Genomic DNA, 27,809 nt, shown 5'->3' with positions numbered 1-27,809 from the left:
AAACTTTCAAAAGCTCCCAAACATTTCAGCCTCAAATGTGAAAATGAGCACATGAAATTAAGCATCTGGAATGGTGCCATTTGACTGAATGGTGCAGCAGCAGAAAATATAAAATAAAATAAAATAAACATAAGGCTTTCCTTTTTGAATATGGTGCTCCGTGTGAACACAGCTTGAAAAGGAGCATTTGAATTATAGTGCTTTAAACAACTCAAAGTATTTATAGGCAACAGTTAGGAGAGGATTGAATGTCCCAGAGTTCATTAGATCTTTAAAAAACTTTTCTGTTGCTACTAATCGCACCAATAAGACTATCTGAGGACACGTTGTTCTGGTATGTAAAATTGTTCTTTTCAAGCTTTTCCTGTATTGATGCATGCACATATATATACATTAATACATTAATGTGGGATGTGTGTAATTTATTTCACTCCAGGCCCTCTACTCACACACTCTCACGTAGAGATTGCTGCTCCTCCAAGTAGGCCGGCAGTAGGCCCGGGGCTGGATTTTGGTTGCGGGCAGAGAGCATGGTGGTGCAAACAGGGGGACTGGGTGTGTGGCTTTGTCAAGGGCCATCAGTGTCCTTGCTCTACTTACTCTGCATCAACACTTAAGGGGTGTGTGTGTGTGAGAGAGAGAGAGGGAGAGAGAGGGAGAGAGAGAGAGTGCGTGTGTGTGTGCTTGGGTTGCAAAGGAAAGAACATGCTGCCATAAGGGTTTTGGATGAGACAGGGCACGTTGTGTGTGTGTGTGTGTGTGCGTGTGCGTGCGTTTGCATGCGAGTGTGTATGTGATAAAAAATGGAAATGCTCTCATTCTGCTTTTCTCTCTTTTGTGTACTATGTTCAGCATGTGTGTGTGTGTGTGTGTGTGTGTGTATACAACGGTGGTCCTGAGGCCTTTATTACAGTCTTGTTGGTTCAGTGGATTTAAAGAAGGCAGAGGTTTCTCCTCTCATTCTTAGTTATGTGTGTGTGTGTGTGTGCGTGTCTGTGTGTGGGTGTGTGTGTGTGTGTGTGTGTGTGTACAAGCACAAGTCTCTGAATGCATGTTGGACATTTGTTGAAGAGTGACCTAAATCTGTCTGCCATCATTACCTAACAAGAAGATGGAGAAAAAAAAAAGCGAGTTGCAAACACACAATCACACATATGTTTACGTAGACACAAACATGCGCGCTGATGCACGCACGCTCAAGAGACCATCCTGCACAGTGCAGCAGCTGATTGGAATGCTAAACAGTAAAAAGAAATGCTATGGCGTGTGTGTTGTGGTTCAGCCTCCCTTCTGTCGGGGGCCAAGAGTTCAGTCTATATTAAGGGGTCATATTACTGTTATTCTCTTGTAGCTCTTCAGGCTGCGTCCCGTATGTTCCCTCAGAAAAATGCACAGTGCATCATTGCCCTCGCATCACATGTGCCCCCGACTGTTTGCCTCGTTACACTTGCCGGGGAAGCGATCGCCTCCGCGACATCATTTATTTAGGATTACTGAAAAGTGGCCTAAGCTGAGTCCAACCCTCTGCCTCGGAGTGTGTGAGGATGGAGAGATTAAGACTCTTTTATGGGTCAGTGGCCAGTATTCCTTCTGGCTAATTACGGGCTTAAAGCAGGGACTCTCACGCGTGTGCGCTTTCACTCCCAAACACACACACACAGACAGTCGCACACATTCAGGGTATCTGCTCACTCTCTCCCTGAGACTGCAGTGTGCTATCACCATGGTAACAGCCGACTGAGGGACTTTTCACTGCACTGACTGTTCAATTGTTATCTCAATTTTGCTCTCTCTGACTGTCTATTATTCTGTCCTCTTCCCACCCCTGCTGTGATTTTTCTCACGTGCACTCTTTCATTTTCAGTGCAGGTTATGGGCCATCCAGCACACACACACCCACACACCACACACACACTCACACGTCTGCGCAATGAGAAATGGGAGCAGTTCTTCACTCTCAGTCTCACACTTCCGCTGCTTCCTCCCCAGGCTCTCCTAACGCGGCTGGTGGTGTGACGTCCTAACTCTTCCTGCCCGGGATGGCTGTCTCACTGTGGTTCGTGGGGGTATGTGTGCTCACTCTGGCTCACGTCGCCCCCTCTGGCCAAGGTACGTGTTATTATGCTGAGGTAACATCATGACAAGGTGTTGGGTCTGTCTGCATTAACAGGGTGAATATGAAATACTAAAAGGCCAGTGCCACTGGGACTTGTCTACCACAAATATATGTAATTCTTTGTGAGCAATCCTGTGAAGTGGACTTAAGAAAGACAAAGTTGTCCTGGCAATGCTTACGAATTGCTGTGGCTTTTATGAACAAATGAACACATTTGGAGTTTGTGCTTTGCCAAAAGGAGCACAGTCAATAAAGGATCAGTCATTCAGCACCACGGACAGTTACAGTGCATCAGCAGAATACTAATCATATGATATGCCGGGTTTAAGTGTGGTTTAATCCTCATGCTGGAAACCCCTGTGTGTGTCATGTGTGCATGATTCTCAAGCTGATTTGAACAGCAGGATTAAGGTAATGGTAATGGGATTTTCTCCAATTTTCTCTGGTTTGCACAGATTTACATGGCAGTCACGTGAGATTTCACACAAACCGTTTATTTAACGTTCAAATGTAGCCATCAAAGGAAAAGAAATAAAATCCCCATACCTGTCAGTTTGTGTTTACCGAGCACCTGGCAGTCAGACGTATTAGCGCCGTCCTCCCCGCTGACTTAACACACAAGAGACCGTGATGTACCCACATATCACGTCACATCATATGTACAGTGGGTGCCGCATCACGAGCCATGCGATTTGTTTCACACACACCTGGGAATCCTTTAAGTGTAAGCTCACACATGTCCGTTTAAATGACTGAGTATGTGCTGCTGGATGTGTTCGCAGTTCCAACACATTTTATGAGTGTTGACTTTGGGCAAATCTTGACTCAGGCTGTCAGGTGTTTTTATGGCATTTGCTGGAATTATGGTGTTGATAGGTTGATTCAATCCCTAGTGCAGGGATTTAAAGAGTGTTAACTTGTACGATTTAGTTCTTTTTATACTAATTTGGAACAAATAGTGTATTCATGGTGTCCAGAGTCATACTTACTATTTGAATTTACCCTGAAGTTCTCAACAAGGCTTAATATTCACATTTTAACATCACTGTTATGGTCATATTAGCATACTGGTATTAGCATTTGCCACTTAACTACAAATACCCCCTCAGTGAGCCACTAGCACGGCCTCAGATCACAGTCTTTTACTAAATTAACTTCAGTTTTAATGAAGACAATTTTAATTAAGTTTACAAAATATTACAACAAATAACAGAACTTTTACAATCAAATGAACTAAATTGCAAAGCTAATTGCCGCCTGAAGACACATTAAATACCAATTGTTCCTGAAAATGAATTTTCTCTCTGCTCTCTCTTCCTTTTTCTTACTTTCTCATCTTCACCCTGTGTCGCCACTCACCCTCCTCGCCTCCCCTCCGCCGCGTGCAGCCATGTCCCGGGCCGCCATGCCATTTGGGCTGCTGCGCAGAGAGCTGGCATGCGAGGGCTACCCCATAGAGCTGCGCTGCCCAGGAAGTGACGTGGTTATGGTGGAGACCGCCAATTACGGACGCACTGATGACAAGATCTGTGATGCAGACCCTTTCCAGATGGAGAACACGCAGTGTTACCTGCCTGACGCACTGAAGATAATGTCCCAGAGGTATGTATGCCCTGGGCGGCGCATCTTGCTGACTGTATACTGTGTTTGTGTTAGTGTTAAATTATATAGTCACAAATTGTAATGTCCTTCTTGATCTACTTGAATATCTTGCTTGAAAGCAGTTAAACCAATCAATGGGAGCATCGACTGTTTAGCAGATATACGTGCACTGCCGTACGACATACATGTTGATTGGGGGGAACATTAGACAAAGCCAATGCTTGTTTTGTGTGTCATGTGTAGGTGCAAGTGCAGCAATCTCTCCAGCTGAGACTAAGTGCTTGGCTGCACCATTAGCTGTGTACTCAGCAGTGTTTTCCTAGAAGAACTGATCAATATTCAGCGTGAGGGAGAGTAGACAAATGGAGTGTCCTTTGCTTCCCCTTTCCTGTCTCTTAATCACTCTCCTCTCTTTCTTTGTTTTCTCACTCCATCATCTCTTGACTGATCATCCATCCATCTATCCATCCGTCCATCCATCCGTCCTGTTCTCCAGGTGTAACAATAGGACTCAATGTGTGGTGGTTGCAGGGGTCGACGTCTTCCCAGACCCCTGTCCTGGAACATACAAGTACTTGGAGATCCAATATGAGTGTGTCCCTTACAGTGAGTATGCGTATATATATATATATGTATATGTATATAAATATATGTATGTATAAATATATATATATTGTATGTATAAAAGCACCTATTTAGCTCATGCACACACACACACACACACAAACACTCAGATTTACCAATTTTTGTCAAGATGCATTTTCAGATTCAAGGTGTTTTTCATCCTTTGATGTTGACTATTCCCCTGAGAGACTGATGGATAGAAAATACTGGGATTCTTTTTTTTTTTTTTCTCTCAGGGATTGTGTGTGCACGTGTTTTTGAATTGCAAAAAGACAGTTGGATGGAGAAAGTTCAGAGAGAAAAAAAAAACTGTAGGGCATTTGCAAACCATGTCTTTTGTGTGTGCGTGCGTGCGCGTGTGCACTTGCACATGCAATGCGTGTGTGTTTTCTTTTTCCAGATTCACGCCACAGGAGTTGCTCTCTTTTCTCCACAGGAGCCTGATTAAGGGAAGGAGAGATCGGGGGAGGAGGGGGAGGGGAAGGGGGGGAGGAAAAGGGGGAGGATGTGGTGGGAGTGGAGGGGAGGGGAGGAGGGCAGAGGACTATGATGGGTCTCTTTTGTGCTTCTTCTTCCTTTAACGTGAACAATAATGTTTGTGGTGAGAATGAGTTCCAAAGTCTTTATCTGTGCAATTCTTTCTTTCTTTCTTTCTTTCTTTCTTTCTTTCTTTCTTACTTGTTTTCTCTCTTTTCTTCTCATTTGCTTGCTTTCTTGCTTCTCTTTACTTCCCTTCTTTCACCCTCTGACTTTTCTTTCTTTCTCTCCCTCTTTTTTTCCTATGCTTGAGTAGAAGTGGACCAAAAAGGTAAAGACAATACATTGTAGCATCTTGATCTCTCCTTACCCCCCACCCCCTTCTTTTCTCTCTTCTTCTCTTCCTCTCTCCTACCATTTCTCTCTTCCTCCTACCCTAGGACGTTGTTTCGTAGTCATGCTGGATGTTGCCCCCCCTCCTTTTTTCATTTCCTACTCGGTTCTTTTTCCCCATTTTATCCATCTCTTGTTGTATAGAAAGCCGTCCTTTTATCCAATTTTATCCAGGATCTGCACCTAGCCTTTCTTCTTCTCTTCTCTCTTTCTTTCTCTCTTCAGTTTCTTGCCCTCTCGCTCCTGGTCGATCTCTCTGTCTCTTATTTCTCTCCCTCAGTCTTTCTATGCACGCAACCGTAAACACAACAGCTCACACAAACATAAACACGGTCTTCCTTTCACACTTTCTATACTGTATTTCCTTTTAATACACATGCACCTTTCTTTCTTTCTTTCTTTCTTTCTTTCTTTCTTTCTCTCTTTCTTTCTTTCTTTCTTTCTTTCTTTGTCTCTCTCTTTCTTTCTCCCTTCCTTCCTTCCTTCCTTCCTTCTTGTCCACTCATCCTCTCTTCATGCTTATTTTCCCTTTTCTTCCCTTATAGGAAGAGCCCCTTATTTATCTTCATAGGAAAAATAAGATGAAACGTGTGTGATTGTCTATCCGTCTGGATGTGTGCTTACCAAGCACTGCTTACATGTGTGGGTGTGTGTGCATGCCTATTTGCATGCCAGTGTGAGACTGTACAGTATACATATGTGTCCATACAGTTATTGACTTGTGGGTGGACCAGTCGTTGTGCTCGGCGTAAACTAACCAGCCCTCTCATTCACTTCAAGGCAAAAATTTAGCCCCGCCTTCTGCGTCCCTGACTCTACCTCACACTCTTCTTCACTCTTTTTGCACTAACCCACACACACACATACACACACGCACACAGAAAGCACATAAATGCACTCACACACCTTTCATTGCAGTGTCCCTGTTGTATTACTCACCACGCACACACGCTAACAGTGTGTGAATTTCAACACTTTAATGTCTCTTCTGTTGCTCGTCTCTCAAGATCAGCGCAAATGTTTTAAATCTCCCTCTCTCTTTTTCTCCTCATTCTTTTTCCTTAATCTCGCTGCATCAACCGCATCTAATTCAATCCATTTTTCATGCATTGATCCATTTTTCTCCCCACACCTGCCTCCACTTTCTTTCCGCTCCTTTCTGACTTTTCCTTCCTGCTCTTTCGCTCCCTCATTCTTTCTTCTTCTTTTTTTTTTTTTTTTTTTTTTACATCCTGCTCTCTACCCTCCCCAATTTCCATCTTGCAGTTTTCGTGTGTCCTGGCTCACTGCTCAGCATCCAACCAGCCTCTTCGCTCCTGGAGGCGGAACATCAGTCGGGGGCCTGGTGTAAGGATCCCCTACAAGCTGGTGACAGGCTGTACGTCATGCCCTGGACGCCGTATAGAACGGAGGTGCTGTATGAGTATGCCTCTTGGGATGACTACCGACAAAACAGAGTCACCACTACTTATAAGTGAGTGTTCCATGTACTGTATTTGTATTTGCTGCTGAAATAAATCATTTTAGGGGTTTGGACAGTTGATTCTCTGCTCTGGAACCTTGTGGATGGCATTATTTTTAGTTTTTGAAGGTCTGTGGAGTAATGCGTGAATCAGTTGAATTGATATATATCTGAAATGTAATCTATGGCTAAACTTGTAAAAGTCATGATCCTTAAGGCTTGATTCATATCACACCCACATACTATTTACTGTTAAATGTGTTAACTCTTGGTTCTTTGTATTTCACCATCACTGATTAATTCAAATGAACACACAGTCATACATGTATCTGCTCAAAAGCTAATTTTCTGCTCCCAGTGACCCATATACAGTATATCTATCTATCTCTCTCTCTCTATATATATATGTATATATATATATATATATATATATATATATATATATATATAGATATAGATATATAAAATGTCAAATTCCTCTCATGTTAAGACTCACAATTGGTAATAAGGCATGGTAGGAGCATCCTCGTACAAAGAGTTTAAAGGTACACTTTTTTGTGTCCCTGTCCTAGGTTGCCTAGCCGTGTGGATGGTACCGGCTTTGTGGTGTATGACGGCGCCGTATTTTACAATAAGGAGCGAACGCGCAACCTGGTCAAGTATGACCTGCGGACACGCATCAAGAGCGGCGAGGCAGTGGTGGTCAATGCCAACTACCACGACACCTCGCCTTACCGCTGGGGAGGGAAGTCAGACATTGATCTGGCAGTGGACGAGAACGGCCTTTGGGTTATCTACTCTACTGAAGCCAATAATGGACGCATCGTGGTTAGCCAGGTGGGCGAAATGCAAACAGATCGATGGTTTGAGTTCGAAGGGAAGCAAGGAGGGTGTTGTACTTTATTTTTGTTCTTCTCATTTCTTCCATTTTTTTACTTGCAGGTGAACCCGTACACACTGCGCTTTGAGGGTACGTGGGCGACCGGCTTCGACAAACGTGGGGCGAGCAACGCCTTCATGGCCTGTGGCGTGCTCTACGCAGTGCGCTCCGTCTTCCAGGACGACGAGGGGCAAGCGGATGGCCGAGCTGGCAGCAACATGGTGGTTTATGCCTATGACACCAGCCGTGGACAGGAGCTGCCTGTTCAGATACCCTTCCCCAACCCTTATCAGTACATCTCCTCTATAGATTACAACCCCAGAGACAACCAGCTCTATGTGTGGAACAACTACTATGTGCTGAGATACCCTCTACAGTTCACACCACCGCCACCTACAAAAGGTCTGTTGAACATGAACGTTTGAGTATCTGGACATACTGGAGGGGATAAATCTAAAGAATCCACTCTGTGTTTATCCCTGCAGGTCCCCTCTCCTCTCTGATGACGACCGTTCGCTCCTACACGGCTACAGTCGCTCTGACCCCAGTGCGGCCGTCAGCCTCACACCCTATTGGCGTCATCAACAGAGGGCCCTTTGACCAGCGGCCGATCACAGCCATGGTGCCTCTGACCCCGCGCCCTCCACTGCGTGTGCCCCTGGCCCCTGGGGGTCCCGGTCAGGTGGGCGGATGTGAGGGCCGGGTGGCACGAGGGGTGCAGTGGCCCCCTACCCTGAAGGGCGAGACCGTTGAGAGGCCTTGCCCGAAAGGGTCTCTGGGTAGGTGTGGGTGTGTTTTCCGATGTGAGCATGCCGTGTATGTATGTGTGTGTCTGTGATGTATTTGCATGTGTGTGTGTGTGTATCTCGTTTCCCTTTGAAATCTAGTCAGATGTCCTCTCTTTGAACTTCAGATGAGAACCGAAAAAGGAAAGAGAGAGGTTACAGTGTGGCGGCAAGCCGGGTTCGCCAACTCTTCCTCTCGCTCAGCAGCTGTCCCTCTGAGGGGAGGCTTATATGCAGATTATGTAGATAAGCCTGTAGCACTTTTTACTTCTCCTTAATCATGCTGAATGGTTTGGACATGGGTTTTTCTCAGAGGTGATGATTACGGTCAGAACAGTCTTATCTTGAATCATGTTCGGTGTGGCTGTTGTCTCCAACTTCATTTAAAGAACAAATGTGTCACAAATGCGCAGGTTCTGTTTTTCATTACATGCCTTGTAAACAAAATTGAATCTTTATGAATTTTTAAATGTATGCAATAGTTAAGCTGATCGGTATAGCGTTACACTTGACTCGCAGAGAATAATCAGATGGAAAAAAGGTCTAATGAAACATATTACACTCTACTGTACCATAAGGTAAAAAGCTGGTGACAAGCTGAAGGCATTTAAACAAAGAGAATGTGCAATTAACGCTATAACCAAAATCTTCATTCACTCATGGGTCTACATGAGGAGAGACAGAAGTGACAAACCACATAAGCACAAGCTGTCCTTTCTCTTTCTGACTCTTTGGGTCACCCTTTCTGTCTCTGCAGGTATAGCCTCCTATCAGTGCATGTCATCTCCAGTGGGCTGGAACTCCAGAGGGCCTGACCTTTCCAACTGCACCTCTCCCTGGGTCAGCCAAATTGCACAGAAGGTTAGTCACACACACACAAACACATGCACACAGATGCCCTAAAGCCGGTCGGCAAGCAGCTCTCTCTTAAATGTCAAAACTTTTGACATTATAAACGCCCCCACCTCACTCCAGATTAAGAGTGGAGAGAACGCAGCCAACATCGCCGGGGAGCTGGTCAACCTGACCCGGGGGCGGATCTATGCCGGTGACGTCAGCATGTCCGTCAAGCTAATTGAACAGCTGCTGGACATACTGGACTCTCAGCTCCAGGCCTTGAGACCAGCCAATAAGGAGTCAGCAGCACGTAATTACAACAAGGTAAATTGTTCTTTTTGTTAGTGTGTTCGTGTAATTGACCTTTACTGGAAATGGAAGCAGAAATGTCACTGATGACGACTGTAAGCAATGAATGTTTGATGTTTTTTCTGGTTTTTAGCTGCAGAAGAGAGAGCGCACGTGCAAAGCTTATGTTCAGGTAAGACATAGATAGATAGATAGATAGATAGATAGATAGATAGATAGATAGATAGATAGATAGATAGATAGATAGACTGAGTGAATGAAACACTCTCTGTCTCTCTCCGTCAGGCGGTTGTTCAGACAGTTGACAACCTCCTGGGTCCTGAAGCCCTGGTGTCCTGGGCTGATATGAGCAATGTTGACCAGTCACGCTCTGCATCACTGCTGCTGGACGCGGTGGAAAAAGGGGCGTTTCTGCTGGCTAACAATCTATACGAGGGCCGTTTCAGTGACAGGGCACCAAATATTGGTAAGCAGTCTTTCTCTTTTTTTTTTTTTCTTTTGCAGTTTTGCTCCACATATTGTGCAGAATACCAACTGGTCCAGACTTTTGTGTGACCTCTGTTCCTGTTCATGCACAGATCTGGAGGTGTATGTGCTAAATACAGAGGCAGATATACAGGACTTGACGTTCCCCCACTCCTATGACAGCGACAGCATCCTTCAGATATCTGCACAGGCCCTGCAACAGTACAGCAACAATGGTCTGTGGCACACAACAAAACTAACACATAGTTTGCATAGAAAAATTCCAGGCAGTATGAGTTGTGGTATAAATGTCTAAAATCGTGAATGTGGCATCTTTCCCCCTCTTTACTATGTCCCCTCCTCTCCCATGGTTTCCTCTGCAGGCCAGGTGAAGCTGGTCCTTACGCTCTATAAGAACTTGGGCTCTTTCCTGACCACCCAGAACTCAACACTGCGGCTGGGGCTTGGGCTGAGCCAGGGCTCAGAGGGCAGGCGCAGGAGCCTGGTGGTCAACTCTCATGTCATCTCAGCCTCTGTGCACAGAGGATCCAACAGAGTTTACCTCACTGAGCCAGTGATCTTCACTCTCAGGCACCTGCAGGTCTGTTTTCACATCGGTTCTGCTCAATATTTAACGCAGCGTGAGCACAATTCTGACCAGGTTTTAAAACATGTCAACACGTTCACAGGGTCTGTTTTATATTCTAGACATGGAGTATTACGAAACTCTTACACAGAGAGTTGTGAAATCAGAGTTTTATTGCAACAACGTCAAGATCATTCAGGATACACAGAGATTTCAAAGCCATTTTGACGTCAATAGTCCGCAACTTCCATAAAAGACTTTCTTTTCATTGGCCAACTATTGCAACATGGACCTTCATCTGTCTGAATTTCCTGTTTTGAAACTAATATCAAGCTTTTTCCCAAAGCTGAGGACACAAGTCCATCTGGGGATATCACACACTCAACAATAATGCGCTGTCAACGCCTGACTGAGCATTTCCTCCATGGAACACTGGACCACTGCCAGTCTCGAAAATACAGATACAGATGTGATTTAGTTAGTGTGGTTTAGTTATGATGAACTAGATGCCTTTCTCTAGGGACCCTCTGAAGCACTCAGAGTTTCTTCCTGTTGGCACATCTTGTTGATTTGTAACCTAGTCAAACCCTAGTCTAATATTATGTATTACTGTTTCTAATGTTGTAGAGAGAAAAACATAAAATACTTTCCCATTCGAAAACATTAGCTGGTAGCCGACCCCATACAATTTCTTCTTTTTCTTCTTCTTCATCTGTTTTTGGTTCAAACATGTGTGGCTCAATTACTCTTCTTTGTGTAGTGCTTAAGCTGTAGGCGAGTGATGAAGCGTTAGCTGGAGGCAGAAATGAGGACAAATACACATATTCATAAATCTGAGCAGACTAAATGAGGCAAAGGTGTACAGTTACATCCAAGACATTTCAAGACTCAAAGGGATTCTATTCTTGGAAAAAAACAACAACTCTTCTTATCATGTAATTCTAATGAACATAGGGGAGTATTTATTAGAACTTTGAAGGAACTCAAATGTCTCTTGTTTTCTTTTTCTTTTCTCTACAGATGGAGAACCACTTTGGTCCCAATTGTTCCTTCTGGAATGCATCAGGGGTTTTGGGAAGTGGACGGTGGTCCACACAAGGCTGCCGCCTATTACACACAAACAACTCGCACACTACTTGCGCCTGCAACCATCTGTCCAGCTATGCTGTCCTCATGACATACCAGCAACCTGCTGTAAGTGACACACACACCACCCACTGTGTTGATATATACCAGCCTTTAACTCAGCTTCATGGCAGACATTCATCAAAACAAATGCGTGCCTATAGCCTTAGATCTGTTTTAAATTCAATCACCAGATGCAGCCTTGAGCTTTCAGTATATTTAATTTGAATATTGAACCAATATTGACATCTTTGCATTTTAGACATCAGATCAGTCCTGTGATACAGACTACTCTTGCTAACGTTTTAGAAGGCAAAGTTCTAATTTTTTACTTGAATTCAGACACGAATTCATCCAACATGACTCAGGTCTTTCTGGTGCTCAGTGTCAGGCGACAATTTTGCTGGACTTCACCCCTGCTGTCATGATTGATGGTTGATGATTGTGGGTTGTAGATGGGAAAGAGAGAGACTGATAAATGAAACAGGATATTTTGTCCTGCCGTGAAATTGAAGTGTTCTTTGCAACATGTTCCCTTTGTTTGGTGTGATTGTCTTCATTTAAATAGATGTTATGCAACACAAAGAGAAACACACAGCACGCTGCACCAGACAACACATCCACATATGCTCACAAACCCGTATAGACACACGCGTCTGCAGTCGCACTGAACGTCTCACACCTTTCCTTTTGCTTTTCCTTGTTAGCACGGGGTTGGAGTAGAAGAGCTCCTGGTCTATGTGGTTTCCTGGGTCGGCATCTCAGTAGCACTGGTGTGTTTGGCCACCTGCCTTACCACCCTGTGCTGCCAGGGGGCACCCTGGCACACTGATCACAGCACCATTCACTGCAACCTGTGGGCAAACCTGCTCATCACTGAACTCCTCTTCCTTGTCGGCGCCAACAAGACCCAGTACACTGTTAGTACTTTGATATAACAGTGTAGCATTTAGTTCTATGTGCTTATCTAAATCACTTGTACACATCGTGACATTACAATTGTTTTTTTCTGTATTCACGCTTACAGGTTGTGTGCTCTATCACTGCTGGCCTGCTGCACTTTTCGCTGCTCTCTGTGTTTTGCTGGTTGTGTCTGGAGGGGGTGGAACTGTACCTGCTGCAGAGGGAGGTGTTTGAGGGACGTAACTCCAGGAGGAAGTATTTCTACCTGTGTGGCTACTCTGTTCCAGGGCTTGTGGTGGCCGTGTCCGCAGCCATCGACTTCAGAGGCTACGGGTCAAAAGCTGCGTAAGTTGTTTTCTGGATGGGAGCAGTTACTTTTCTCTGTTTTGTGTTCTCATGTCTTAACTCCCTGTGATTTGCCTGTGCGTTTCTACTTGTGTGCGTACAGATGCTGGCTACGCACAGACAATTACTTCATCTGGAGTTTCCTTGGGCCCGTGGCTGTCATCATTACGGTAAGGGTTCCTGCCAGTTATGTTTCTTTTAAATCATGTAATAACATCATGTTCAGCCATTATTAATAACCCCGTCTGATGCTCCCTTGCGGCCTCAGTTGAACCTGGTGGTTTTGGTGATGACCTTACATAAGATGCACAGCACTGCCGCTTTGAAGCCAGACTCCAGTCGCCATGACAACCTGAGGTTAGTGTCTCATGCTGTTCTGTGGTGGGTGATTATGTGACATTGTGTAAAAGACGAATTCATAAGCAGAGAATGTGTCTGCATGGATTGAAAAAATACAGCTTTCTCCGTGGTAAACATCTTTCTTAGTTTTTTTTTTTTTTCAATGCTGAACTGGACAAAAACCTGTCAAACCAAAAGAAAGAAAATAGGTTTGAAAATGTATTCATTGTGCTGGAGACAGCCTGTTATGTGCAAAAAAATCATGGTGCATTTATAGGAGCAGCATTTGAAGTCCAGCAATCATAGCGTTTTTTTTATTTTTATTTTTTTTAAACCCAGAATAAAAATCACTGCAGCAGTCTTGATGGCTGCATGACCTACATATGTGGTCAGAGCATCTTTCTCCGTAATTAAAGGTCAAACTTGAGTGTTGCTGTGTAAATGAAAAATTGAGGAGAAAAGGCAACGAGGACAACAACAAAAGTCGGGTGTGCTGGTAACGTCTGCAAGTTTGTTCACCAGTGTTTACCACAGTGCTCTTATCATATAGGTTTGGTTTTACTAGCATAATTACACATTTCCTAGCTCTCTCTTTCATTCTTGGTTTCACTGCCTTGTGAAACAGAAGCCCAGTTAAATATTCTAAGTGAAACACAAGGGAGGTGGAAAATATAATTAAAATGAACCCCATGGTAGATGTAGGTAAGTGAGCTCTTTTTTACCTTGCCTGGCAGAAAAATGAAATCTCATTAATCCTCTGTCTCCGGTGTCTGCAGGGCGTGGGCGGTGGGCTCCCTGACGCTGCTCTTCCTGCAGAGCGTCACCTGGTCTTCAGGCCTGATGTTCCTGTCTTCTCCGTCTCTCCTCCTGGCTTACCTCTTTTCCTCCCTCAACACCGCCCAGGGCCTCCTTATCACCATACTGCACTGCACTCTCGCCAGGAAGGTGAGCCTCCGTGTTCACAAATCACTGAAAATGTCTGTTGGCGACATCGTCGTTCATGACTAAACCCATCATCCACATGGTTAAATATTGTGCGTAGGGTCAGAAAGATTATGGCCGTTGCCTACGTCTCTCGCAGTGCTGCGTGACGTCCTCGTCCAGCTCCCCGGACTCGGTGAAGGGTGCTGCACTTCGATCCAACAGCCGCTACACCAGCAGCCAGAGTCGCAGAGCTACTGCCAACAGACAGGTGGGCTACAACATAGATTCTCAACCGGGGGTCCACGGACCCCTAGTGGTCCGTGGTGTAATTGCAAGGGGTCCGTGAAAATAAAATATCTTTTAAAAAATGCAGTTTCTGCTGTTTCTATCAAATTGCACCGCCACCCCCCAGATCGGGTGGGGGGTTCCTCAGGGTCGATCAAAAATATGCAAGGCGTCCAGGACCCAAAAAAGGTTGAGAACCACTGGGCTACAACACGCTGTACCTCTCTACGGCTTTCTCTCTCTCTCTCTTTCTCTCTCTCTCTCTCTTTGTCCGCTTTGACCAAATGTAATATTTCTGTTTCAGAGTCGCATCAGAAGGATGTGGAATGACACTGTTCGCAGACAGACTGAATCATCCTTCATTGCCGCAGATGTTAACAACACTCCTACTCTTAACCGAGGTGAAGTTTATTGGTTTGATTATCGTTCAAATTTCAGATTTCTCACATTTTGTTTGAAAAAAATATTCAGTTTATTGTATTTCTTTGTCATCAGCTGCTTTGGGGAACCATTTCCTCACTAACCAAGTGTTGCAGACTCATGCTGGAGCGTCTCCTTATGACACAATGCTGGGCCAGGGATACAATCAACCCTTCACCTCCACAGGTACGCCTCTTCACAGCCGCCAGCACTTTGCACTTTGATGATTTCTCTCTACTTGTACACTCCACTATTAATAACTGCCTTCTTATTTATGCGTGCACATAAAACCTCGCACAAGCCTCAGGCTGAATAATGGATGTCTATTTAAACCCATTTGTTGATTTGTGTTTTTCCCACCCAGTATCCTTTAATTGATTTCTTTCAAGGGGACTTTTTGCATTGTACAGTTTGTCATTTTCTTTGTTACGTTTGGAGTTAAACGTTTAAATGTTCCTTGTGATTTTGTTTTTTCTACTTTAACTGTTTGTCATTTAAATGTTTTTTGACACTTTCCCTCTCTGTCTTTCTGTCTTAACGTGGACCAGTAGGAACCTTCAGAAACAAGCAGAGTATGAGCTCTTCCCTCTTGTGCTCACTTGAATCATTGAGCTCCACTTCCTTGTGCACCTTGTGGTTCAGTCCATATAATATCTGTGCAATGTTTGCACGCAGTAACTTCTGTATGCACAGACCATAAAGACATAACGCATAAACTCTCCATGTGGCTACATAACCAAACATTTCATCAAAGAATATTGTTAATATCCAGATCCTCTTGCAACAGGCACATGAACTCCAAACTTTGCCCTTTCATTCATTTGTTCATTCATATATATGTCGTCACTGAAATCTTTGGTGTCCTTGTCTTTCTGTAATTGGAATCTTCCTGTTCTTCCAAACAGAGGGTGGAGTGTCGCAGAGCCAGGAGTCCTGTGGGTTGGACAGTGTGTGTCTCAACGGGGGCTACACCCCCAACACCTTCACTCTGCATGGTCTGGGGACAACTCCCGGGTCCCGCGCTGGAGTTGTGGGCAGCACTGACCTTCTGAGGGAGGGAGGAATAGGAGGGGATGATATCTCCCCAGGCCTTCTCACGCCGCATGGAGCCTCAGACTTGGGCAGCGGTGGCGGGATTCGACGTAATCTGTCTGACGCAGCAGCGCTGGAGAAGATGATCATCTCAGAGCTGGTGCAGAGCAACTTGAGGCCCTCAGTTCCCATGCCTGTTCCTCCTGAGCGCTACGGGAGTTTGGCAAGACCACACCCCCACGAAAGGGCCGCTCTCACTCACACTGCCACTTTAACTCGACACGCGCCGCCACCCCAAGAGGGCTGGGCTGCCACCATGCAGCCAAACACACGCCACAATGCACAAGAAGGCTGGGCGCATACAAGGCACCACACACAAGACACTGAGACACATTCCACAACAAGGGCACAAGATCATAACACAACGCCACGCTTGCAAGATGGATGGTCACACGCACGGGTCTCTGGAGATTCTGAGTCTCGTGAGCTGCTTAAAGACGGGGACCGGTCCCAGCTGCAAGGTACTCTTGGCCGCCGTGGGCTACAGGAGAGACAGCAAGCTCGCCCCCCTGATGTTCAAGCTCGACCCTACTCCACCCTCAGCCGCACACCTGGTACACTGTCTCGCCACCGCAGCACAGTGGAGACAAGTGGAGGGACTGACAGAGACAGGGAGAGAGACCGGGATCGCTACCGGGACAGGCCCCTCCCGCCTCCTCCACCCCCTCCCCCACTTGACTCTGAGCCCTTGTACAAGGCACTGGAGGAGCCGCTGCTCATGAAACAGAGGGAGGCAAGTGTGGAGACATGGAGAGGTGGCCAGGACAAAGAAAAGGACGAGACTTTTCTATTAAAACGAGATGCAATGATGGATGACTGGAGGCCTGAAAGGGGGAGAGATGAACCGTTTGCCTCTCACAAGAGAGATGGAGAAATAGATGAATGGAGAGGTGGCATGGAGAGAGGGAGGGAGGAATCTCACATGCTGGAGAAGAGAGATGGAAGGATGGAGGTGTGGCGAGGAGCTGAGACAGAGCAGGACGAGACTTTTATAACTCAGAAGAACGATTTCGGGATGGACGGATGGAGAGGGGGTTTGGAGCGAGAGAAAGATGAATCTTTGTTTTTAAAGGACAGAGATGGCTGGAGAGCAGGGATTGAACGAGAGAATGAGAAACAGAAGGATAGAGCACTGGATGTGTGGAGAGGAGGGATGGATATAGAAAGAGAAGAATCCTTCCTGTTTGACAGCAAAGACGGAGGTTTGGACGGGAGGAAGCGAGGGAAAGATAGAGGGTCTATTCGGTATCATGGCGAGCGAGAAGATTCTGACAGCTTCTCTCTTCCTTTGACCCCTGATCTTGACCTTGACCCTGACTCTTCACCTATCTACGCCCGAGATTCAAACCCTTCCCCGCTCTACCCCGGAGAGCGACGCTCGCCACCCCTCAGCATCTTCCCCAGAAGCTCTCCGCCGACAAATATCTTCGCTCCACGAGAGACTAACTCACCTCCCAACAACCTGTACTCCCGCCACTCCCCACAGGTGTACAGCCGCAGCAGCTCCCCACCTCGCTTCTACACCCGCACCTCCCCGCCGACCCTCTCGTACCCAGACAGCAGCCCTGAAGGTCCAGAAGAAGTGAGTCCCACCGGCCAGCCCCAGAGGCCCGCCCTGGAACTGCCCTACAGCCTGGGACGACCCCCGCTGGGCCCGCGGCCCAATCACTTGCAGACCTTCTACCAGCCACCGCCACTGGCGACCAATGGAGAAGCAGGGTACACAGCAGAGCCAACCTCTGAGGGAGAAGACGGACAGATGCAGCGGGTGACGAGCCTGTGACTAGGGCGGTGGTGATTGGGGCATAGAAACCAGGGAGGATGAGGACTTTGGCAAAATAACGACAAATAATAATGATCAAACTGATGAAAACAATGACAATTGTGATGATAAAAAGAATATTGGTTACGGTAACAGTGATAATAATTGACAGTGATGGCTCCTCCCTGCTTCTATCTCCCGATCACCACGAGACTTCCCTCTTTCCATGTTTTGTTACTTTTGTATGACTGTGGTCCATTTAAAACGCTTTCTTCCCCTCTCCCTCTCCTCTCTTTCCTGCAACCCTGCTGTGTCTTTCCATCTCATCGGTGCTTATCCTTATTGGCCCGTCATCTAAGTTTCTATTGCTTCATCGGCTGGGTGTTGCCCCTCCCCGTAGCAAGCGAACAGTGTGTCAAAGAAGCACTTGTGTGTTGCCAAAAAAATCCTTTCAAAGAACATGTGCATGACTTTATAGTGGCTTTACAAGGCTACATACTGTAGAAGGAAGTGCTGAAGTGTGCGTGGCTGTACATGCGAGTGCGTGCGCGTAGCTTGATGAGCATGTGAGTGTGTGTGTGTGTGTGTGTAGGGGTGTGTATATGTGTAAAAGAGAGAGTGTGTATATATAAATCATTCTTGTATAATTAATGTATCACAGTGAAGCATTTTATCAATACCAACTGGAGGGCCTCTTACACACATTGCCTCCAAGTGATTTTGAACTCTTGACCAATCCTATTTCACATCAAGACCAAAACGTCTGCCCCCGTCCGCAACCGGCCATTAAGTGTTTGCCGATGGAACTTGTTGGCATGGAGTTTGTCATAGCAACCGAACTCTTGACTGCAGAGCGAGAGATCATGTAAAAACCTCAGAACTTTTCTGCAACCCCCAGAGATCCTTGTACATATCGACCTCAAGTGTTCTGATTGTCTTGTATTGCTATTGAAGTTCAAGTAAACATGTGAAATAAATGTTCCTGCCTTTCTGTTTGGGTCCTTGTTCGGAGAGGCATTCAGAATAATATATAAGCCAATATAAAAGCCATAAGAATAATATATGAGCCAGAAGATATACAGATGACCTGTATTAATAGAAGCACTGACTGAGAGAGCAGCCAGAAGAATCATAGTAAAGTTATAGACTGAATCAGAATGCTTCTGATTAAGTAATCAAGTAGTTTTATGCTACTGCATGCCTATACAACATCACATTTTAGAGGTAAATATACTTTTAACACATTTATTTGACACCTACAACTGCTTTGCAGATTACGATTTGACACATAACAATGTTGTTAGAGAATGATGTGGCATATAGGGATATGAATTAACATCTGTTACTTTCAAGCCCCTGTCACACTAGTTTACGCAATGATAACTGATATAATTAAGATAACCTGTGCACTGGTAGCAACTAGCAATGATTGTTTACCAGAGCTGAAGATAGGGACCACTGTAGCGATGGAGAAACCTACAGCAACTAGGTGTACGGTAGAGCCTATAGTGGGGAAAAAAAGGTTACGGATGTAACTACGGTTCTATGAATTCACCATCTCTGGTAATCAGGACGAATTAATCAAACTTCAGATAAATAAAAAAAAAAAAAACACAGAGAGAATTACACTTATAAGACAATGATCTACAATGATGATAAACACTGGTAAAAGATGGTGTGGCTTTTCCTAATAGGAAAAGAAATGTAGAGCCGAGGGACTATGGCCAAATGTCATTTACTGCCAGATGCAGGAGAGACACAGCATGTCTATACTACACCAAAATACCTCTAAATAAGATAAAACTAGCTACAACATGAAAATGTCTCTCACATATTTATGCATCAATAATATCAGAACTATGGCAGGAGCTGTTTGGTTAAATAATTAAATATCTTTGGTATTTCGAGTAGACATTATTGCTATGTTTACTTAAATGACCAAATATCTAAAAAGGTAAATCTGACAGAGCAGTCAACACAAAAATTATGCAAAACTACGATTGCAAAACTGCAAATGTGTTTCCTCACAAAAAAATTAAAAGAAAGTTCAGTTCAGATGATGAACTGAACGAAGCTGCTTTGCTGGTCTTCTTAAACTAGCACTTTTTAATTTTTTTATATGGAAAACAGATCAAATGACTATTTGACTTGTTTAAGGAGTCAGTGGAGAGCAAACCAAAAAGAAGAGTGAATATTGGTCTTTACATTCCTCCAAAGAAACGACGACATTGCCCTTTGTCTGCTTAATGTGTAAATAAGAAACTATTTGCTAACATTGTTACTATATCAAAGTGATGATTACACAAAGTGGTCATTTATATTTATGTATAACTTAAAGACACAACGATTTAAAAAAACAACACTTTTATTTTTAATGATCTGTGTGCTCTTGGACTGATAAGTAAGCTATGATTATACATAACATTATTAAAATGACTAGTAGCATCCATACTCTTCCATTAGCTATATATAATCTGTTTAGATATTTTCATAGTCACAGCTATATGAAATACTATACAACAGATGGACGGACACATCCTACCGCATCTATTGGTCCAACACATAAGGAGAACGAGTTGCTTTCTTGCTACTTGTGCTTTCCTTCAACACGATTCAATAATAAAAAAAAACAAAAACAACAATATATTCCACATACTGTATGTATACAATATAATACATTCTACATACCAAGTCATTGCAGAGTGGTAATTAATAAAAATAACTAGCTTGGGAACTAAAAAGTGCTTTTACAGTATTGAAAAAAAAAAATGCATATATTTACAAGTGCTGTATAGAGTGGTAGTGGTTACTGTGTGTTCAGTCTCACCTCACCGGTAAGAGTCACAAGTGAAGCTCAGATCTGTCTCAAGGACAAACGGTTGAGTGCTCAGGCTGCTTAGACAAAGCTTTCTCTCTTCCTTTCTTTCAACTCGCATTGTGGTTTTTTTTTTTTCTTATGAGCCACAGACAGTATTTCACAAGCTCTGCTCTCCCTTTCTCTCTCACACTCTGTCCAAATACTGAGGTATGTGGTTTTATTTCACAGGAAATGGTCTCACATTCTTCAAATCTCTCGTCTTTCCGGATCAGACTTCAGGCAGCAGGTGGATAAACGCAAGGCTTGGCGGACGTGGAGTTTAGCAGACAGTATGGTGGGGTGACAGGGGGCTGTCCAGGGTTTCAGTCGGGGATAGATCTGAAGTGGAGCTTTTAAACATGGAGGAGATGTGGAAGGCCTGGGGAAAAAAACACATACACATACCCAACTTCAGGCTTGAGCAGACTTTGACAGGTAGACACGCATAGATGCACAAAAACAAGCAGGCAAGGTGAACTGACCACCCAGTAAGCAGTGAGAGCTCCTTGTATGTAGCCGGTTAGAACGTCGGACGGGTGGTGCCTGTAGTCGGAGATGCGGGTCAGACCTGTGTAGACTGCCAGCAGAACCAGGAAAAACTGCAGCACTGGTCTCAGCAGCCGAGCCCCGCGCCACGTCAACCGTGCCTGCAGGTAAAACTACATAAGAGATAGGAATACAATGTTATTTAGTGCGCTGAACAATACAATTTGGTGATAAATGGTTAAATAATGAGGCCAACAGATGATTAAAGTGCTCACAAGAACAGGTTATTGTTGCAGAGGAGAAAAGTATTTTTCTTTTGGCAGTTTTTTAAAGACTTTGTTCTTGGAACAGAGCTTCTATTGATGCACGTTATCGCTGCACTAATTCTCTTTAGAGAATCAACAAAGATTACTGAACGCTTAAGTCACTTAATTTCAGTTCTAACTTGAAATTGTCACCTATCAGTTTCCTTCCAGATTGGTGAGATCCTTTATATCAGAACTAGTGGCAACTTCTGAGGCTAAACGGCGAAGCCAGCACAAGTGCCTAAAAATGCAGTCAGTCCCACAAATGGCCACTAGAGTCTGTCTCCAAAAGCAAGTCAATCCTACAAACCTCCATTACAGCAGTTCACAGCCTGGTACAAAAAAACAGTTTTACTTCCTCCAGCTAATTTCCCCTGTACAGGGCCGGGTTTTTTATATAGGTGGCTCATTTAAATTATATTAAGGCTTAAAAATAATTTAGGGAGAGACTGCTTCGAGTGACAGGTGGGTGCTGTCTTAGGCCACAAGCTATCTGCTATCATGCTCCACCTCTTTGTCCATTTTTGGATTAAAAGAGTTAATAAGAGTCAGGCACTGCCAGGATGGCGAGGGTCAGAGACACCACACTGAGCTTCAAAACCACTCTTCAGGAAACTATGGGTGATGTCACGTGAACATTCTTTTCCATCTTTATATGCACAGTTAATAATATCTCTTCTTCCAAAGGCCAAAAGGGAGAATGTATTATTTTGTAATTGCTCCAGAAAGTCTGTCGCTGATGTCCAACTCCCCCTTCACACTGTTGGAAAGTAAATAAATAAATACTCCACACACTGCGTCTACAAAGTGATACTGAGAGGAAACTGACAAACTGTAGAAATCCACTCCATTGGGAGTTCACTGTCATCTAATTGCCTGCCTTCCTTTTTGAGACCAGTTTCATTTGCTAACACAGCTGTGTCAGAATCACATGTGAGTAACCAGGTTCCATAAAAAGCATACACAAGCGGACTACACATGTGCTCAAGTGTATCCTCAATTCCAGTCATAAAAGAAGGCCTATAACTCGTGAATAATGATCTAATGCACACAGTTAAAGTGCTGGCTGCCATCTGCCAGCTGCAAATCCATATACTAGCATCTATTTCACCGAGCAGCAGCCGGCTAATACTCCTCTAAAGTGTTGCTGTTAATTCAACACTTAATTACTGAAGCTACTGCAGACCTGGGAAAAATAAGTGTGCACAAAGTGTGCATATAAATGAGAGCATATATTCACATCTTCACATCGTTTGCATTCACAAAAAGGCTTTCATACACACATATAAATGCAGATACACACACACACACACTCACACAATAGAGCAGAGCAGTGAGACGGTGAGGCGAGGTCACACTCCTCCCACAGCAGAACAAAACAGTCTCTGTTTGTCCCATATCTCCCTTCAATCCCTCTCCTTCTCCCTCATCTCTTTCATTCTCTTGCTTTTTGCTGCTAACTGGACTGATGATGAGTCTGTGCGTCTCTGCATTTCAGAGAGCGATGGTAATTGGAAATTGGACAGATAGTCAATTTGTTTGCCAGCGTGAGTGTGTGCGTGTGTGTGTATGTGAGAGAGAGAGCAAATGTGTGAAAAGAAGACCAACGGACACATAGAGGGATACTCACTGCTAAATAGAGCATTGTGTACATCGCAAAAGAGGCGTGGCCAGAGAAGAAGGACTTCCTAGAAAATTGGAGACGTATTTAGAATAAAATATTTAAAATGCACATTACATAACACAAATTCATGAAGACACACACACACACACACCTGGCCTCCTCCTCTAACCGGTGGTCAGGCTGCCGACAAGTCACCGTTGCAACATAGGTTCCAGGTGTGCAGTTGAGCGATGCGTAGGTAACGCCGCACACAGACAGGAAGTGAGGTCGCAGCCGCCCCACGCTGAGTTTAGCCATGTTGGTCAATGACTGGCCTACACAGCAGCCAAACAGGAAGCAGCCCAGCTCCTTGTACAGACAGGACACATACAGGTTCTTGACAAAGGCCTTGGAGCTGACGCTTCGAAAACGCACCCGGTAACACTCCCCAAGGGCAATCTAGAGGTGGACAAGTAGTCAGTTATTACATTCTCCCCATCCTCATCACGATGAATAAGAATGGCAGACATAGATGATGAACACCCACTGTGAGGCCGGTGATGATGATGCCTCCCGCGATGAGTAATTCGTCTGGTATGGCTTCTCTGTGCAGGTAAGGATAGGTGATGCTGGGGTCCCCGCACATAAAGCCCCTTCTGTAAGGACTCACCGTCTTCAGTTCACATGCAAAGAAAGGGATGGAAGCTACACGGACGGAGACAGACAGAGATGAATAAAGTCAGATCGAGAAATAATAGAATTTGATATTACCACAATCCCCAGGATGCAGTACATACTGTGATGAAAAACTATAGATGATGAAAAGAAGAGAAAACCCTGTTTGGGAAGAGGCAATAAAGTAGGAGAAGAATACAGGGCATCGCAACTGAAAACATTCTTGTGTGTTGTTTAAGAATGTGATATCAAAGCAAAACCAAAAAATCTACCCTTTTTAACACAGTACTAACCTAAAAATGAATTTTACCAACGTCACTGTTAGCATGCTAACGTTAGCATTTAACTGAAGGCATTCTTCCATCGTGCTGTTTCACAGTGCTGCCGGTTGTGGACTTGTCTTCTTTTCATTTAATAAAAGAAGCAGAACTCAACTCAAATTTGAAACACAAGCAGCTGTGCAAGGAGGCTCACAATACTTTACAGTTGTAGACCAAGGAGTACTGATGTTCAATAGTAGATGCACATCTGCGTTTCACACCAAATAGTCTCTTAAAAGCTGAAAGGTCAGTACAGAAATTCAAACCATAATAGAATGTACAGGGAATATGACATGAGGGAATGAAGAAAGGAGAAAGGGTCAAATTATGAATAGTTTTGCGGGAAAATAAGGCTGGGAACCACGACTTTCTCTCTGGAGAACAACCATTTGGTATGTGGGGGTCACAGCACTCCTCCACTGGGACCAAAGAAACCCAGAGAAGCAACAGCAGAGAGCTCCTATTTCCTGATTGAATACATGAATACACCGAGACTGGACGAGTTTAGCAAGGCAACAAAGACCTAGTTTAGACTGCGCATGTGTGTGCAATTCTGTTGATGAGGAGAGAAAGGAGGGGGTTGTTTGTAACTCCAGTTCAGCTCTTCCCAACAAAACAAAGAGTAAATGCCGCAACAGGCCAGAGCCAGAACCGGCCTCACACTGCCTCTGTTTGTCTCTGGATGTCCTACCCTCTCTCTTTCCCGGTCTCTGTCTTGCATGCCTGCACACACAGAGAAGGGGGGGCAGACAGAGAGCAACAGAGGCTTCTTGCACATATCCAATCTGTTGTTAATACAGACCACTTCTCCATCCAGCTTTTTCCAATTAGCCAACATTACATAACCGCCCTGTAACATACAGGCCCCAGGGACTATAGGAGGCAGGGTTGACTTTTAGATGGACACACACACACGCGCACACACGCATGCAGTACTCATGGATTGTACATGTATTTATTTATTCCAAATTAAATTCCCCCTGGTCCGACCCTACCCTGAGAACTGTAGGTTGTCATGGAAACTGTACAATTCCCTGGGCAATGCACGGACCAGCTGGCACGGAGCGCTTGAGAGTGCGCATGAGTGAAAAAGAAAAAGGAGACACATGTAGATGGAGAGAACTTTCTTTCTCTTCTATCTTTTCTCTATTCTCAGACATTTTCTCTTGTCTCTTTGACATTGTCTCATTATGAACCTGGTGTTAGGCTACTGCTGCTGCTGCTGCCTATATCCCGAAGCCTGACCGTCATGTTTGAGAGTAGCTGCTGACTGCCAATGTTGACTAAATAAAAAGGGATGACACAAAGAGGAACGGAACCTAACATGGGCGAAGTTAACTCTTTGCAGGGGATTTCTCCAGCGAGCTACGAAGTTCAAATAAATAGGAAGAAAAACTATATCACTGGAATTTAGGATTAATCTGCACGTTAATTGTGAAATGTTCTTGATTCATTTGTTATTTGTTTGGTAGGAATCAAATCATATAGAATCACTCCCAAAGTTGTTTTGTCCAAGCAACACTTAAGGCTGAACGGATAAATAATGAGATATAAGAAAGAAACGCAGGAACCCTAAGAAAATGATTGATGGTTTTACTTAATTTATAATCAACTTCAGCCTGCTTTCTAATATATTTATCTACTATTATTTCCAGTGTGGAGTTAAATCAGTTCACACATAGGCAGAGTCTGCATAATCACAAGCACCAGTTTATGAATGGACAAAATAACAAATGTACTGTACATTTGACATTTAACTACACAATATTAAATTCATTATTTTATACTTTTGATTGTGATGTTGCATTTACTCAGTTTATGAAGTAGCATGGATATTTACCAAGGAAGAGGCAGAGGAGGTCTAACCCGACCAAAAGTTTTCTCTTGGATAAAGCCGGTCCAGTTATCTCTATGAGTTTCTTCCCACTGCCGTTCTCCATCCTCATGTCTGCGGCGGCCAGGCTGCTCTTTTCGTCCGTCAGTTTGAGCTGGAGCTCCGCGCTAGAGATGGGCGCACCGGCGCTCTGCGGCCCGAATGTCTCCAACATGACGATTGGCTGAGAGTTGAGGATCGGAGCGAACAACTTGCTGGCATCAGAAACTTGGAAGCGCCCTTGAACTACTCGTGTGCAGGGCCGAAGAGAGACTGGAAGCAAAATCCTGAAGTTGCGACTGTATTTAATATGCGCCCCCCAATGTAAAGAGGAATTTTCTACTCATGTTTAATGTCATCACTGAGTCTGCAAGGCTCGCCCGGACTTGTTGCAGGACATCCGTCACGTTGCAGATATGCAGGATGTTTGCAAAACACACAGCAGTGAATCAGATACCTCTCTCTTTCTCTCTCTCTTTCTCTCTCCTTCTCACTCTAACTCTCTCTCTCCCTCCCTCCCTCTCCCTCTCTCTCCCCATCGCCCCGAAGGAAAAGGTGATTAGGGAGAAAATAATTTCCACTCACTCAGAGAGCAGTGAATGCATCTCAAGTGTCACAGTGACTTATTGCCGTGACGCAATCTGGGAGGTATTTCCCCATCACTGTGATGTTTCACCTTCATTTTCATGAGAGACATTCACTGATAAAATCATAAGATGAGTCAGCTGATGAACAGAAGTCTGAACCAAACTCTCTGTGGTTTTATAGCACTGACACAATATTCCCGAATATTAACTGCACCTTCTTTGTGGTATACCTAATATGGTATATCTAACAAACTGTTGCTTTCCTTAACCATAGTCAACAAGTATAGGCTAAAAAGGAACTTTGAAATAGTACCATTACCACGCATGAATAATGTTGATCACTGTTTTTTTTTTTTCTTTTTTAAAGTGATCATCTGAAGATATTTTGGCGGCTATAAATTTCCTACATGATTTATTGACAGCATATATGGAAAAAAAGCCCAAACACAGCTACACTCAGAGAGGATGATACAATTGCTTTGAAGCTGGAGCACCTTTTGGATGTATTCAGCGCTTTTTCATAACAGAGACCAGAGGCGGAATTAAGGTCTGGGGAAATAATTTTATCTCCAAAATAGTCCCTGTAAAAGGGCAGAGAACCTCCTGGGGGGAACATTTATTCAATCATGCTGCCTTCAGATGGAACTCGTGAACTCAGGGTTACGACATCAAAAAACATGTCCATAAACTGCATGCCATTGAAGTTGTGAGAACACTTAGATAGATTAGATTACATTAGATTACATTAGATTAGATAGATTTATCCCATGGGAAATTTGCTGTCCAGTAGCTTCGTCGCATAGAAACAGATTTAAAGATATTAAGTTATAGTCCAGTTGGTTCCTAACAGGGAGGCAGTCCAATCTGTGATCCAGCTGTAGACCCAGGTACTTGTAGGTCTGAACCACCTCTACACACTCCCCATTGATGGTTACAGGCTGCAGGTGGGGCCTGGACCTCCGGAAATCCACCACTATTTCTTTGGTTTTAGCTGTACTGAGCCAAAGGTGGTTCACTCTGCACCATGAAATGAAATTGTTCACCAGATTCTAGTACTCATGCTCTTGTCCATCCCTGATACACCCCTGCACATGACATAACTCTGAGTTGTACTTGAAGTCAGAGGTGTACAGGGTGAGTGGGACAGGGGAGAGCACAGTCCCCTGTGGTGCTCCAGTGCTGCTGACAATAGCTGTGGACGTGCAGTCCCCCAGCCTGACGTATCTCCGTCAGATTGTCCCTCAGTAACAGGGGCTGGATGGTGTAGAATGAAAATACCCCAACAGCCTCACCATTGTCTTACGCTTAGTAAGCTAATGAGCAGTTCATGTAAGAAATTCAACTGCAAAATCAAACGATGAGGCCTTTGGAA

The 27,809-nt window shown here is 44.4% G+C and overlaps 2 protein-coding genes across 3 annotated transcripts; one reads left to right on the top strand and one right to left on the bottom strand.

Moving 5' to 3' along the window:
* The first annotated feature begins 1,175 nt into the window (after positions 1-1,175).
* LOC311506879 (adhesion G protein-coupled receptor L1-like) lies at positions 1,176-18,658 on the top strand. Its single transcript, XM_084571002.1, has 25 exons — positions 1,176-2,109; positions 3,505-3,718; positions 4,215-4,324; positions 5,136-5,150; positions 6,479-6,686; positions 7,247-7,511; positions 7,617-7,956; positions 8,040-8,333; positions 9,097-9,200; positions 9,315-9,500; positions 9,619-9,657; positions 9,771-9,951; positions 10,064-10,186; positions 10,334-10,551; positions 11,557-11,730; positions 12,369-12,581; positions 12,689-12,909; positions 13,013-13,079; positions 13,178-13,266; positions 14,025-14,193; positions 14,291-14,440; positions 14,762-14,858; positions 14,953-15,063; positions 15,426-15,449; positions 15,783-18,658. The coding sequence occupies exons 1-25, from the start codon at positions 2,040-2,042 to the stop codon at positions 17,750-17,752; spliced, it is 5,652 nt and encodes a 1,883-aa protein (XP_084427128.1). The 5' UTR covers positions 1,176-2,039; the 3' UTR covers positions 17,753-18,658.
* Positions 18,659-20,132: 1,474 nt separating this feature from the next.
* On the bottom strand, positions 20,133-26,256 carry LOC311496205 (phospholipid phosphatase 3-like). 2 transcript variants are annotated; one of them, XM_084555968.1, is made up of 6 exons: positions 25,818-26,256; positions 23,530-23,687; positions 23,155-23,441; positions 23,010-23,067; positions 21,071-21,247; positions 20,133-20,967 (listed from the first exon to the last, which is right to left on the bottom strand). In XM_084555968.1, exons 1-6 carry the CDS (start codon positions 26,023-26,025, stop codon positions 20,869-20,871), a joined length of 987 nt encoding a protein of 328 aa, XP_084412094.1. In that variant the 5' UTR covers positions 26,026-26,256; the 3' UTR covers positions 20,133-20,868. The 2 variants fall into 2 exon arrangements, with proteins under 2 accessions (XP_084412094.1, XP_084412093.1); XM_084555967.1 differs by having other exon boundaries at positions 20,133-21,247.
* Positions 26,257-27,809: the final 1,553 nt, after the last annotated feature.

This window comes from Chelon labrosus, assembly GCF_963514085.1.
Source record: "Chelon labrosus genome assembly, chromosome: 2".
NCBI classification, from domain to species: domain Eukaryota; kingdom Metazoa; phylum Chordata; class Actinopteri; order Mugiliformes; family Mugilidae; genus Chelon; species Chelon labrosus.
The sequence above is the reverse complement of the archived record's forward strand: the minus strand, read 5'-3'. Positions and strand labels throughout refer to the sequence as shown.